General features: G+C 36.5%; 1 protein-coding gene across 18 annotated transcripts in view; it reads right to left on the bottom strand.

The window, feature by feature from the left end:
• Positions 1-14,543, bottom strand: part of CCDC66 (coiled-coil domain containing 66) — an 80,665-nt gene that overhangs the window by 24,314 nt on the left and 41,808 nt on the right. For 17 of the 18 annotated variants that reach the window (XR_003518129.2, XM_027584662.2, XM_027584661.2 and 14 more), the window contains 2 exons: positions 11,898-12,042; positions 10,684-10,770 (listed from right to left, as the gene is read on the bottom strand). Coding sequence is in view for 17 of the 18 variants with exons in the window: in XM_027584662.2 (XP_027440463.2) it covers positions 10,684-10,770; positions 11,898-12,042 (232 nt within the window). In the remaining variant the exon portion in view is untranslated. The remainder of the gene's footprint in view (positions 1-10,683; positions 10,771-11,897; positions 12,043-14,543) is intronic. The other variant, XM_027584664.2, reaches the window with a different exon arrangement.

The raw sequence follows: 14,543 nt of genomic DNA, 5'->3' as shown, positions 1-14,543 counted from the left end.
GACTTCAAGTTGAAAACAAAGGGCACGAATCAACAAGAAAACATAGGAAAATAAAAATCTCATTAGTAAACATTAATACAAAATAAAAGTACTGGATTAATCACTTATAAAGCTAGTCTGAAAAATGTTTACTCAGTCTGAAGGTTAAAACAGTAAAGTAGTAAAAATAACCCTAACTGGAATAATTAGTTAAGGGATACAAAAGATAAAAAGATGTGAGGTAGAGCTTTAGAATGCACTCAAACAAATTGTTACCAGCTTAAAACAGACTTTAAGTTATATGTAAGCCTAATGGTAACCACAAAGCAAAAATCTATAGGAGATACACAAAAGATCAAGAAAAAAATTTAACAATACTATTAAAATCATCAAAACAGGGGTGCTTGGGTGGCTCAGTCAGTTAAGCGACTGCCTTCGGCTCAGGTCATGATCCCAGGGTCCTGGGATCGAGCCCCACATCGGGCTCCCTGCTCGGCGGGAAGCCTGCTTCTCCCTTTCCCACTCCCCCTGCTTGTGCTCCCTCTCTTGCTGTCTCTCTCTGTCAATTAAATAAAAATCTTTAAAATAAATAAATAAATAAATAAAATCATCAAAACAAAGGAAAAGAGAAGAAGGAACCAGAAAACAATGAACAAAATGGCAATAAGCACATACCTGTCAATAATTCCTTTAAGTGTAAATGTACTAAACTTTCCAAATCAAAAGACAAGAATGGATAAGAAAATTAGACTGCCTATAAGAGACTCACTTCAGAAGGAAACACACAGAGACTGAAAATAAAGGGATGGGGAAAGATGTTCTATGCCCATGGAAAAGAAAATGAAGGTAGCTACACTTCTATCAGTCAAAATAGACTTTAAAACAAAGACTGCAGTAATTATGAAACAAAAAGGGCATTACATAATGATAAAGATGTCAATCCAACATAAGAGTTTAACCTCTGTAAATATTTATACTCTCGACACAGGAGCACCTAAAAGGGCAAATATTAACACACATAAAGAGAGAAACTGACAGAAGTACAATAATAATAGGGGACTTTAACACCCCACTTACATCAACGGATAGATCATCTAGACATAAAGTAAAAAATACAAACATAAGACCTTAAATGTTAGACCAGATGAACCTCATGGATATATTCAGAACATTCACTCTAAAAGCAACAGAATACATACTCTTCTCAAGTGCACAGGGGACAGTCTACAGGATAGAACATGGTAGGCCACAAAGTCAGTCTTAATATTACTCATGAAAATTCAAAATACATCGTGCATTTTTTCAACCACAATGATATGAAACTAGAAATTAATAATTACCTGAGGGAAACTGGAAAATTCACAATTATGTAGAGATTAAATAACATCCCACTTAACCAATAGGTCAAAAAAATCAAAAGAAATGTCTTGAGGCAATTTAAAATGGAAATATAACAATAAAAGTTACGGGATGCAATAAAAACAGTTCTAAGAGGGAAGGGAAACCTGAGTGATAAATGCCTACATCAAGAAACAAGAAAAATCTCAAATAACGTAACTTTAAATCTCAAGGAAAAAGAACAAACAACCAAAGTCAGTTTTAAGGAAGGAAATAACAAAGATCAGAATGGAAATAAATGAAATACAGACTACAAAGACAACAGAAGGTATCAATGAAACTAAGAGCTGTTTTTTGAAAAGATAAACTGACCAAATTTAGCTAGAATCTTCAAGAAAAATAAGAGAAAAAATAAGAGAGGATTCAAACAAAATCAGGATCAAAGAGACATTACAACCAATACCAGAGAAATACAAAGGATCATAAGACTAATCCGAACAATTGCACACCAACAAATTTGACAACCTAGAACAAATGGATAAATTCCTAGAAACATACAACCAAAAAGAAAACTCCAAATAGACTTATTACTAGTAAGGAGAATCAGTAATTAAAAAACCTCCCTACAAATAGAAGACCAGGCCCAGACGGATTCATTGGTGAATTCTACCCTACATTCAAAGAAGAATTAATACAAATCCTTCTCAAACTCTTCCCAAAAATAGAAGAGGAGGGAACACTTCCAAACTCATTTTATGAGGCCAGTATCACCCTGATACCAAAATCAAAGAATGCTACAAGAAAAGAAAATTACAGGCCAATACCCATGATAAATATAGATGTAAAATTCCTCAACAAAATATTAGCAAACAGCATGATCGAGTAGGATTTATTCCAGGGATGCAAGGATGTTGCAACATCTGCCAATAAATCGAGATACAACATAGTAACAAAATGAAAGGTACAGATCATATGATCATCTCAACAGATGCAGAAAAAGCATTTGACAAAATTCAACATCCATTTATGATAAAAATTCTCATATAGAGGGTATAAAGGGAATATACCTCAACATAAGACTATATGTATGACAAGCAATAGCTAACATCATACTCAGCAGTGAAAAGGTGAAAGCTTTTTCTAAGATCAAGGTCAAGACAAAGATGTCTATTCTCCACACTTTCACTCAACATAATACTGGAAATCCTAGCCACAGCAATTAGGCAAGAAAAAGAAAAGGCATCCAAGCTGGAGAGGGAAAAAGTAAAACTGTCACTATTTACAGATGACACATTATACATATTTAGAAAACTCTAAAGACTCCACCAAAATCTGTCAGAAAAAAACAAATTCCATAAAGGTACAGGATATAAAAATCAATATACATGAATCTGTTGTGTTTCTATACACTAATACTGTCAGAGAAATTAAGAAAAAAATCCCACTTGCAATTACATCAAAAATAAAATACCTAGGAATAAATTTAACCAAGGAGGTGAAAAACCTGTACACTGAAAACTTTAAGACATTACTAAAAAAAACTAAAGAATACACAAATAAATGCAAAGACATTCCATGCTCACTGACTGGAAGAATTAATATTAAGATGTCTGTACTATCCAAGCAACCTGCAGATTCACTGCAATTCCTACCATAATTCCAATGGCATTTTTCAACAGAAATAGAGCAATCCCACAATTTCTACAGAAACACAAAAGACCCCAAATAACCAAAGCAATCTTGAGAAAGAACAAAGCTGGAGGCATCACTGTACCTGATTTCAAACTACATTACAAAGCTATAGTAATCAAAACAGTATGGTACTAACATAAAAACAGACACAGATCAAAAGAACAGAACAGAGCGCCCAGAAATAAACCCACACTTATATGGACAGTTAATTTACAACAAAGGAGCCAAGAATACATAATGGGGAAAGGACAGTCTCTTCAGTAAATAGTGCTGGGAAAACTGGACGGTCAAATGCAAAATAATGAAACTGGACTACTATCTTACACTATACATAAAAATGAACTCAAAATAGATTAAAATCTTGAATATAGGACCTGAAACATAAAACCCCTAGAATTGAAAACGTAGCCAGTAAACTCGACACTGATGTTGGCAATGGTTTTGTTTTTAACCTGAGTCCAAAAGCAAAGGCAACAAAAGTAAAAGTAAACAAGTATCAAACTAAAAACATTCTTCACAGCAAAGGGCAAAGGAAACCAACAAAATGAAAAGGCAACCTACTAATGGGAGAAAATATGTGCAAATATTTGGATATTGACCCAAAACATATAAAGAAATCATACAATGCAACAGCAAAAGCAAAGATACAATCTGATTTTAAAAATGGGCAGAAGATCTGAACAATTTTCCAAAGAAGACCTACAGATGGCTAACAGCTACATAAAAAGATGCTCAACATCACTAATTAGGGAAATGAAAATCAAAACCACAGTGAGATACAGCCTGGTACCAGTCAGAATGCTGAGTACCAAAAAGAGAAGAAATGATAAGAGTTGGCAAGGTAATGGAGAAAAGTGAACCCTCATGCACTGTTGGTGGGAATTGTAAATTGGTAAATTTCCCCCATGGAAAACAGTATAAAGGTTCTTCAAAAAATTAAAAGAACTACCACATGAGCCAGCAATTGCACCTGAGGATATTTATCTGAAAGAAACAAAAACTAACTCAAAAAGATACATGCATTCCCATGTATACTGGCAATAGTAAAGACATGGAAGCAACCTAAGTGTCAGACATATATAAAGAAAATGTAATGTGTGTACACACACAAAGGAATATTATTCAGCCATAAAAACAAATGAAATCTTGCCATTTGTAACCACATGGATGGACCTTGAGGGCATTATGCTAAGTAAGAAAAGACAGAGAAAGACAAATACTATAATGATCTCACTTATATGTGGAATCTTAAAAAAAAAAACATACACACCAAAAAAACACGCAGAAGCTCACAGATACAGATATTGCTGCCAAAGGCAGCGGTGGGCGGGGAAGGAAGGGCAAAAGGGATGAAGAGTCAAAAGGTACAAATTCCAGTTATAAGTCATGGGGATGTAATGTACAACACAGTGACTACAGTTAATAATTAATTCCAGGGGCGCCTGGGTGGCTCAGTCGTTGAGCATCTGCCTTCGGCTCAGGTCATGATCCCAGGGTCCTGGGATCAAGCCCCACATCGGGCTCCCTGCTCAGTGGGAGGCCTGCTTCTCCCTCTCCCACTCCCCCTGCTTGTGTTCCCTCTCTTGCTGTGTCTCTCTCTGTGTCAAATAAATAAATAAAATATAAAAAATAAAAAATAAATAATTCCAAATTTAAGAGTAAATCTTAAAAGTTCTCATCACAAAAAATTTTGTAACTAATGGGGTGATGAAGGTTAACTAGACTTACTGTGACCATTTTGCAGCATACACAAATATAGAATCATTATGTTATACACCTGAAACTAATGTTATATGTCAATTATCCCTGGAAATTTAAAAAAGTGTAAAGTTAAAAGGATTTCCTGGAAGCTTAAAAAAAAAAAATTCCCAGAAAGATACATAAAGGGTTGAAAGGATTCACAATAAGCACGGAGACCTATAATAATAATGCCCAACATGGATATTACCTTATCATATTTTTAAACATTTTAAATGAACACATGAGGGCGCCTGGGAGGCTTAGTTGGTTAACTGCCTTTGACTCAGGTCATGATCCAGGCTCCCTGCTCAGTGGGGAGCCTGCTTCTCCCTCTCCTGCCCCTCCTTCCCCCTGCCTGTGCACTTGCTCGCTCTCTCTCAAATAAATAAAATCTTTAAAAAATAAATAAATAAAATGAACACATGAAAAGATGTTCAACATCACTGGTCACTGGGGAAATGTAAATCAAAATCACAATGACATACTACTTCGTAACCATGAGAATAATAAGTGTAGGTGAACATGCAGAGAAACTGCATACACTGCTGATGGAAATGTAAAATGATACAGTTTGGAAAAGTTTTAGAATTCCTCAAATGCTAAACATACAGTTATATATGACTCAGCAATGCTACTCTTCCCTCCCAAGAGAAGTGAAAATATAGGTCTACACAAGTTCTGCATGAATGTTCACAGCATATCTTTAATAGCCAAAAAGTAGAATTAACCCAAATGTCCACCAACTGATGAAGAAATAAAACTGGGGTATATGCATAAAATGTAGTATTCAGTAATGAAAAAGAATGATGTACTGCTACATGCTACAACATGATGAACCTTAAAACATTACGCTAAGTGAAAGAATCCAGGCACAAAATACCACATATGGTATGATTCCAATTACATGAAATGTCTAGAATAGGCAAATCTAGATTAACAGAGATTAGATTAGTGGCTACATATGACTAGAGACGAGGGAGAAAATGGAGAATGACTGCTGATGAACACAGGGGTTCTTTTTGGGGTGATAAAAATGTTCTAAAATTCATTGTGGGGATGGCTGCACAACTCTAAACTTTTTAAAAAAACACTGCATCAGAATGTTTATTTGAGCACATTATAGATGAAAACTTCCATAATCTGGGGAAGGAAACAGGCATCCAAACCTGGGAAGCACAGAGAACTCCCATCAAACTCAACAAAAGCCAGCCAACACCAAAACATATCACAGTAAAATCTGCAAAATATAGAGATAAGGAAAGAATCCTGAAAGCAGCAAGGGAAAAGAAATCCCTGACCTACAAGGGAAGACAAATCAGGTTAGCAGTAGATCTCTCCAAAGAAACCTGGCAGGAGAGAGTGGCATGATATACTCAAGGTGCTGATGGGGAAAAATATGCAGTCAAGAACACTTTATCCATCAAGGCTGTCATTTGGAATAGAAGGAGATAAAGAGCTTCCCAAACAAACAAAAACTAAAGGAGTTCATGACAACCAAACTACTACCCCGCAAGAAATATTAAAGGGGACCCTTTAAGTGGGAAAGACCAAAAGCAACAAAGTCTAGAAAGAAACAGAGAAAATCTCCAGAAACAGCGACTTTACAGGCAATACAATGGCACTGCAATCTTATCTATAAATAATTACTCTGAAAGTAAGTGGACTAAATGCACCTATCTATATACTGCTTACAAGAGACTCATTTTATTTATTTATTTTTTAAAGATTTTATTTATTTGACAGCAAGAGAGAGAGAGAGCACAAGCAGGGGGACAAGAGACTCATTTTAGACCTAAAGATACCTGCAGATTGAAAGTGAGGTGATGAAGAACAATCTATCATGCTAACTGAAGTCAAAAGAAAGCCAGAGTAGCCATATTTATATCACACTAAATTTTAAACCAAAAATTATAACAAGAGGTGAAGAAGGGCATTATCTCATAAACAAGGGGTCTATCCAACAACAAGATCTAACAATTGTAAATATTTATGCCCCCAACTTGGGAGCACCCAAATAAATCAATCAATAACAAACATAAAGGAACTCAATAAAAATAGGAGACTTTAATACCCCACTTACAGCAATGGACAGATCATCTAAGCAGAAAATGAAAAGGAAACAATGGCTTTGAATGACACACTGGACCAGAGGGACTTAACAGACATTCAGAACATTTCATCCTAAAGCAGAATACATTCTTTTCCAGTGCACATGGAACATTCTCCAGAACAGATCACATACGGGTCACAAACTCCAGGCCTTCAACAGGTACAAAAAGACTGAGATCATACTATGTGTATTTTCAGACCACAATGCTATGAAACCTGAAGTCAACCACAAGAAAAAATTCGGAAAGACCACAAATACATGGAGGTTAAAGAACATCCTACTAAAGAAAGAAGAGGTTAACCAGGAAATCAAAGAAGAAATTTAAAAAATGCATGGAAGCAAATGAAAACATGACAGTTTAAAACCTCTGGGATGCAGCAAAGGTGGTCCTAAGAGGAAAGTATACTGCAATACAAGCCTACCTCAAGAAGCAAGAAAAATCTCAAATACACAACCTAAACTTACACCTAAAGGAGCTAGAAAAGGAATAGCAAATAAAGCCTAAAGCCAGCAGAAAAAAGGAAATAATAAAGATTAGAGCAGAAATAAAAAAAACTAGAACAGATCAATGAAACTAAAATCTGTTTCTTTGAAAGAATAAAACTGATAAACCCCTAGCCAGACTTACCAAAACGAAACGAGAGGACCCAAATAAAACCAATGAAAGGAGATCACAACCAACACCACAGAAATACAATTATAAGAGACTATTATGAAAAATCATATGCCAACAAAATAAGCATCTGGAAGAAATGGATAATTCTTAGAAACATACAAACTGCCAAAACTGAAACAGCAAGAAAAAAATTTGAACAGACCCATAACCAGCAAAGAAACTGAATCAGTAATCTAAAAATCTCCTAAATACAAAAGACCAGGGCCAGATGGCTTCCCAGGGGAATTCTACCCGACATTTAAAGAAAAGTTAGTGGCTCAGTTGGTTAAGCGACTGCCTTCGGCTCAGGTCATGATCCTGGAGTCCCGGGATCGAGTCCCACATCGGGCTCCCTGCTCGGCGGGGAGTCTGCTTCTCCCTCTGACCCTCTTCCCTCTCGTGCTCTCTCTCATTCTCTCTCTCTCAAATAAATAAATAAAATCTTTAAAAAAAAAAAAAAAAAGAAAAGTTAACATATATTCTTCTCAAACAGTTCCACAAAAAAGAGAAATGGAAGGAAAACTTCCAAACTCATTCTATGAGGCCAGCATTACCTTGATTCCAAAACCAAATACCCCACCAAAAAGGAGAATTATAGGCCAATATACCTGATGAACATGGATGTAAAAATTCTCAACAAGATACTAACAAATCAAATACGATAGTACATTAAAAGAATTATTCACCACGATCAAGTGGGATTTATTCCTGGGCTGTAGGGATGATTTGCAAATGAATCAACATGATACATGACATTAATAAAAGAAAGGATAAGAACCATATGATCCTCTCAATTGATGCAGAAAAAGCATTTGACAAAGTATAGCATCCTTTCTTGATTAAAACTCTTCACAGTGTAGGGATAAAGGGAACATACCTCAATATCATAAAAGCCATCTATGAAAAACCCACAGCGAATATCATTCTCAATGGGGAAAAACTGAGAGCTTTTCCCCTAAGGTCAGGAACATGGCAGGGATGTTCACTATCACCACTGTTGTTCAACATAGTACAAGAAGTCCTAGCCTCAGCAATCAGACACCAAAAAGAAATAAAAGGCATCCAAATCTGCAAAGAAGTCAAACTCTCACTCTTTGCAGATAACATGATATTCTATGTAGAAAACCCAAAAGACTCCACCCCAAAATTGCTAGAACTCATACAGGAATTCAGCAAAGTGGCAGGATATAAAATCAATGCACAGAAATCAGTTGTATTTCTATATCCTAACAATGAGGCAGAAGAAAGAGAAATTAGGGAGTCAATCCCATTTACAACTGCACCAAAAACTGTAAGATACCTAGGAATAAACCTAACCAAAGAGGTAAAGGATCTGTACTCAGAAAACTACAGAACCCTTGTGAAAGAAACTGAGGAAGACACAAAGAAATGGAAAAACATTCCATGCTTGTGGACTGGAAGAACAAATATATGCTACCTAGAGCAATCTACACATTCAAGGCGATCTCTATCAAAATACCATCAACTTTTTTCACAGAGCTGGAACAAATAATCCTAAAATTTGTATGGAACCAGAAAGGACCCGAAATAGCCAAAGCAATCTTGAAAAAGAAAACCAAAGCTGGTGGCATCACAATTCCAGACTTCAAACTCTATTACAATGCTGTAATCATCAAGACAGTATGGTACTAGCACAAAAACAGACACACAGATCAATGGAACAGAATAAAGAGCCCAGAAACAGACCCTCAAATCTATGGTCAACTTCGACAAAGCAAGAAAAAATATCCAGTGGGAAAAACACAGTCTCTTCAACAAATGGTGTTGGGAAAACTGGACAGCAACATGCAGAAGAATGAAACTAGACCACTTTCATACACCATTCACAAAAATAGACTTAAAACGGATGAAAGACCTAAATGTGAGACAGGAATCCATCAAAATCCTAGAGGAGAACACAGGCAGCAAACTCTTTGACATCAGCCATAGCACTTATTAGACACGTCTCTAGAGGCAAGGGAAACAAAAGCAAAAATGAACTACTGGGACTTCATCAGATAAAAAGCTTCTGCACAGTGAAGAAAATAATCAACATAACTAAAAGAAAACCTACAGAAGAAGAGAAGATATTTGCAAATGATGTGTCTGAAAAAGGGTTAGTATCCAAAATCTGTAAAGAACTTATCAAACTCAACACCCAAAAAGTGAATAATCCAATTAAGAAATGGGCAGAAGGGGTACCTGCATGGCTCAGTAGCTTAAGTGTTTGCCTTCAGCTCAAGTCATGATCCCGGGGTTGTGGAATCGAGCCCTGCGTCAGGCTCCCTGCTCAGCGGGGAGTCTGCTTCTCCTTTCCCTCTCCCTGCCGTCCCCCCTGTTTGTGCTCTCTGTCAAATAAATTTAAAAATCTTAAAAAAAAAAAAAAGAAAGAAAGAAATGGGTAGACGTTTTTCCAAAGACATACAGATGCCAAATAAGCACATGAAAAGATGTTCAACTTCACTCATTACCAAGAAAACACAAATCAAAAACTATAATGAGATACCACCTCAAACCTGTCCAAATGGCTAAAATTAATAGCACAGCAAACAGATGTTGACGAATATGTGAAGAAAGGGGAACCCTCTTACACTGTTGATGAGAATACAAACTGATGCAGCCACTATGGAAAACTGTTGGCGGGGGGTGGGGTCCCTCAAATAGTTATAGTTACCTTGCACTACTAGGTATTTACCCAAAGGACATAAAACTACTGATTCAAAGGGGCACATGCACCCTGATGCTTACAGCGGCATTATCAACAATAGCCAAAATATGGAATGAGCCCAAATGTCCATCGACTGATAAATGGATAAAGAAGATGGTATATTACTCAGCCATCAAAAAGAATGACATCTTGCCATTTGCAATGACGTGGATAGAACTAGAAGGTATTGGGGCACCTGCTCAGCCAGTTAAACATCTACCTTCAGCTCAGGTCATGATCTCCGGGTCCTGGGATCAAGCCTGACGTCAGGCTCCCTGCTCAGCAGGGAGTCAAATAAATAAGGAAAAAAAAAAGGAACAAACTGATTTTCTAATCCTTATTGAAAACTTTGGTGAATTTCTTTTCATTTTTAAACAGCTCAATTCTAAATTGAGCTTAATTCTAACTGTGACGTTAATTTTAAGTAAATTTTAAACCAAATCACAACTTTTAAACAAATACCTGTTTGTACAGCAGTATCTTTTTTGGGAGAGGTTGTAGAACTGATACATGTATTCTTTTTACCACTGACATCATCCAAGCCATGTCCTAAATTTGAAATGTTGTTAGTAGATGCATTATATTCCACTTTTATCAACTAGCAAGAGAACTATATTATACAACATAATGACAGTTCAGGAAGATTAACAGAAAGTATGTGTAGCAGCAACTAAATATACACAAGATTTGTAGTACAATTAGTAAGTGTGAACACTGCAATAAGAATGTAAAAGGACTATCCTAAATTTTCTTACAAAAAGTGATCTGCATTTTTATCCCTTATTTAATATAGGGAGATCACTTCATAGATTTCTCCAGAAAAATTGGGTAAAGTATACATTTTACCTACTGTGAACAAAGCATTAAGAAAATTTATGTAAAATGATGTGGGAAACAAAGGCAGAAGAAAAATTATTAAATTTCCTTACTACTTACAGCCCACTGACAAGTCCTTGAAATAGGCAGTGACATTGCTCTAGGAACTCAAATGCCGGGATGTTGACACATTGCTAAGGGCAAAAGGCAATCTTAGCCCAACCCCCACGATCCTGTAATTCTACTTTAACATAAAAAAATTCCTCTGGAAAACTTCCTTTATCTCCACTCGCCTGCCCCCAAACACAGGCTGGCAATCATCCCCCAATCATATGACCCACTGATATATATCTGAAGGGTCTCATGACTAAGGTTTTATTAGACAGTAATAAATGACCTTTTCCCAACAACAGCTAGCCCCCTCAAGGTCCTGGAAACCTTGCTTCCAAATTTCTTAGAAACTTACACTATCCCTAACCCCTCACAACTTGAAAGTATATAATGGGCCAGTCCTCATGATCCTAGTGCTGCTCTTTCTGCCCAAGGGTCCTGTCTCCGTGCTTTCATAAAACCACCTTTTTGCACCAAAGACATCTCAAGAATTCTTCCTCGGCTGTCGGCTTCGAACCCTAACATCTTTCCTACATCATAAAAGATTAATGGAAAGTGCAACATTATTTAGTTCTACTTTTAAGGCAATTTCCCAAATAAAATAAGCATTATAAAGTTACATTAGTTCCAAGATCTGAAATTCCTTAAACGATATTTAGTCAATAGGTGTGTTAAAGGTATTAAAAATAGGCAGTTATTTAAAATCTCTTCAAAAGATATTATAAGTAAAATTCTAGTGAAGTGCTTACCGCCAAGATTTTTAATCAATCCAGAAGTGTCATGTCCCTTTTGAGCCAATTCTCGGATCCTCTGTTCTTGTTTCAGCCTCTGTGCTAGCTCCTGTGCTCTCTGCATTGTCTGGAATAGCTCATTTGTCTTGAGAGTCATAATTTCCTATTCATATTGAAGTGCACAAAATTATTAACTACAATTATCAAACACGTACAGACTTGACTATTCTGAGCAGATAAGCTCCTATGTGCCAGGCACTATTCAAGACACTGGGAGAACAGTCAACAGGGCAAAGTTTCTCCCTTTTGGAGCTTACATTTTAGTATCATATTCTACAGCTGTATTAGACCACAAATATAAGAACTCTTTTACCCACTGAAGTTACTAAAGTTTTCAAAGTTTCTAAAACCAGTGGTCAATTCCATCAGAATTCCATTAAGATTAAAAATAGATTATTAAGAGGTAAAACACAAGGTTTATGGCCATTTCTTGCAATTCAAACAAATGATCCTTTGATTTTTTTCACTTATATAGTTATTTCATAGGAGTAGTTGGCTCAACCTATTCAACATAATGTAATTAGAACCCAGACCATCTGCTGCTTCATCAGCTAAGTGTGGAGTAAAGGCTGAAAATGGGAAAAATCAAGAAAATGTAGGCTCTGGGCTCCATCTCCCAGGGCCAGGGGAAATGCTCTATGCTCTACTCTAAACCTCACAAATCCTCGGCAATCCCATGTCATTGTATGATTTGCTCATGTCAGGTCAGCTCAAACATGGCACTTGACACAAACATACCTATGCTGTATGCACCACTTAATAGAGATGTTCTCCTAGCTAACTAGGTATCAACTCTTATTTAAAAAGGCTCTTATTTAGCACACAGGAAAACTCTAACACAGCAATAAAATGTATCATCCATCCCAGCCAATCACTGCAAATATATGCTCCTGTTCACTACTGGATACAAACAGAAAGGTCAATCATTTCTCTTAACACATCTACAATATTTATTAATAATCACTGCTTAGAAAACATTTCAAAATGTAACACATGGATAAGTTTTGTTTTGCACCGTACTGGCCTTTCTTGGCAGAGAAAGAAACCCAAGCAATATGGCATCTGTGAACCAATCACTTGAATCATTAAAACTTCTCTAGCTTCTCCCTTAAATTCATAACCTTTATAATGCAAAACTTCAATGTTTCGGGATATACCTTCAAAATTTCAAAATACATGCAAATGTTAAACTTCTGATTATTTTTCCTTTAAAAATACATCCATGTTTACTCTATAATGCTATTTATAAATACTACCATGTTCATGGATTGGAAGAATTAACACTTAAAATGTCCATTCTATTCAAAGCAATCCACAGATTCAATGCAATCCCTATCAAAATACCAATAGTATTTTCCATAGAACTAGAACAAATAATCTTTTTTTTTTAAAGATTTTATTTATTTATTTATTTGAGAGAGAGAGAATGAGAGACAGAGAGCACAAGACGGAAGAGGGTCACAGGGAGAAGCAGACTCCCTGCTAAGCATGGAGCCCGATGCAGGACTCGATCCTGGGACTCTGGGATCATGACCTGAGCTGAAGGCAGTCGCCCAACCAACTGAGCCACCCAGGCGCCCCTAGAACAAATAATCTTAAAATCTGTATGGAGCCACAAAGGACCCCAAAGAGCCAAAGCAATTTTGAGGAAGCAGAACAAAGCTGAAAGTATCACAATCTCAGATTTCAAGCCATATATGCTATAAAGCTAGTACTCAAAATACTATAGTAATGACACAAAACAAATCAAGAGAAGAAGACAGAGAGCCCAGGAATAAAACCATGCTTACAAGGTCAACTAATCCACAACAAAGAAGGCAAGAATATGCAGTGGGAAAAAGACATCTCTTCAACAAAAAGTGCTGGGAAAACTGGACAGTTACATGCACAAGAATGAAACTGGACCACTTTCTTCCACCATACACAAAAATAAACTCAAATGGATCTAAACTGTGAGCCCTAAAACCATAAAACTCCTTAAAGAAAACATAGGCAGTAACCTCTTGGACATCGGCCTTACCAATATTTTTCTAGATCTGTCTCCTCACGCAAGGGAAATAAAAGCAAAAATAAACTGTTGGGATTATATTAAAAAAAAAAAAAAGCTTCTGCACAACACAAGAAACCACCCACAAAACAAAATGACAAGTTCCTGAATGGGAGAAGGTATCTGCAAACAATCTATATGAAAAGGAGTTACTCTCCAAAATATACAAAGAACTAGTACAACTCTGTACTAATTTGATTTTTTTCTTTTTTAAGACAGAGAGCCTGAGCACATGAATGGGGAGAGGAGCCAGAGAAGTGGTGGCGGGGGGGAATCTTAAGCAGGCTAGATCTCATGACCCAGTGAGTATGACCTAAGCTGAAATCAGGAGTTGGACACTTAACCGACTGAGCTACCCTGGTGTCCCCCCGCCAAATAATTTGATTTTTAAAAAAGGGCAGAGGACCCAAACAAATGTTTTTCCAAAGCATACCGATGGCTAACAGACACATGAAAAGATGCTCAACTTCACTAATCATCAGGGAAATGCAAATCAAAACCATAATTACATCATCTCCCCCTAATCAAAAAGACAAGTAACAACAAGTGTTGGTCAG

This window comes from Zalophus californianus, chromosome 1, assembly GCF_009762305.2.
Source record: "Zalophus californianus isolate mZalCal1 chromosome 1, mZalCal1.pri.v2, whole genome shotgun sequence".
In the NCBI taxonomy this organism is placed as follows: domain Eukaryota; kingdom Metazoa; phylum Chordata; class Mammalia; order Carnivora; family Otariidae; genus Zalophus; species Zalophus californianus.
This window is presented reverse-complemented; position numbering and strand designations above follow the sequence as displayed.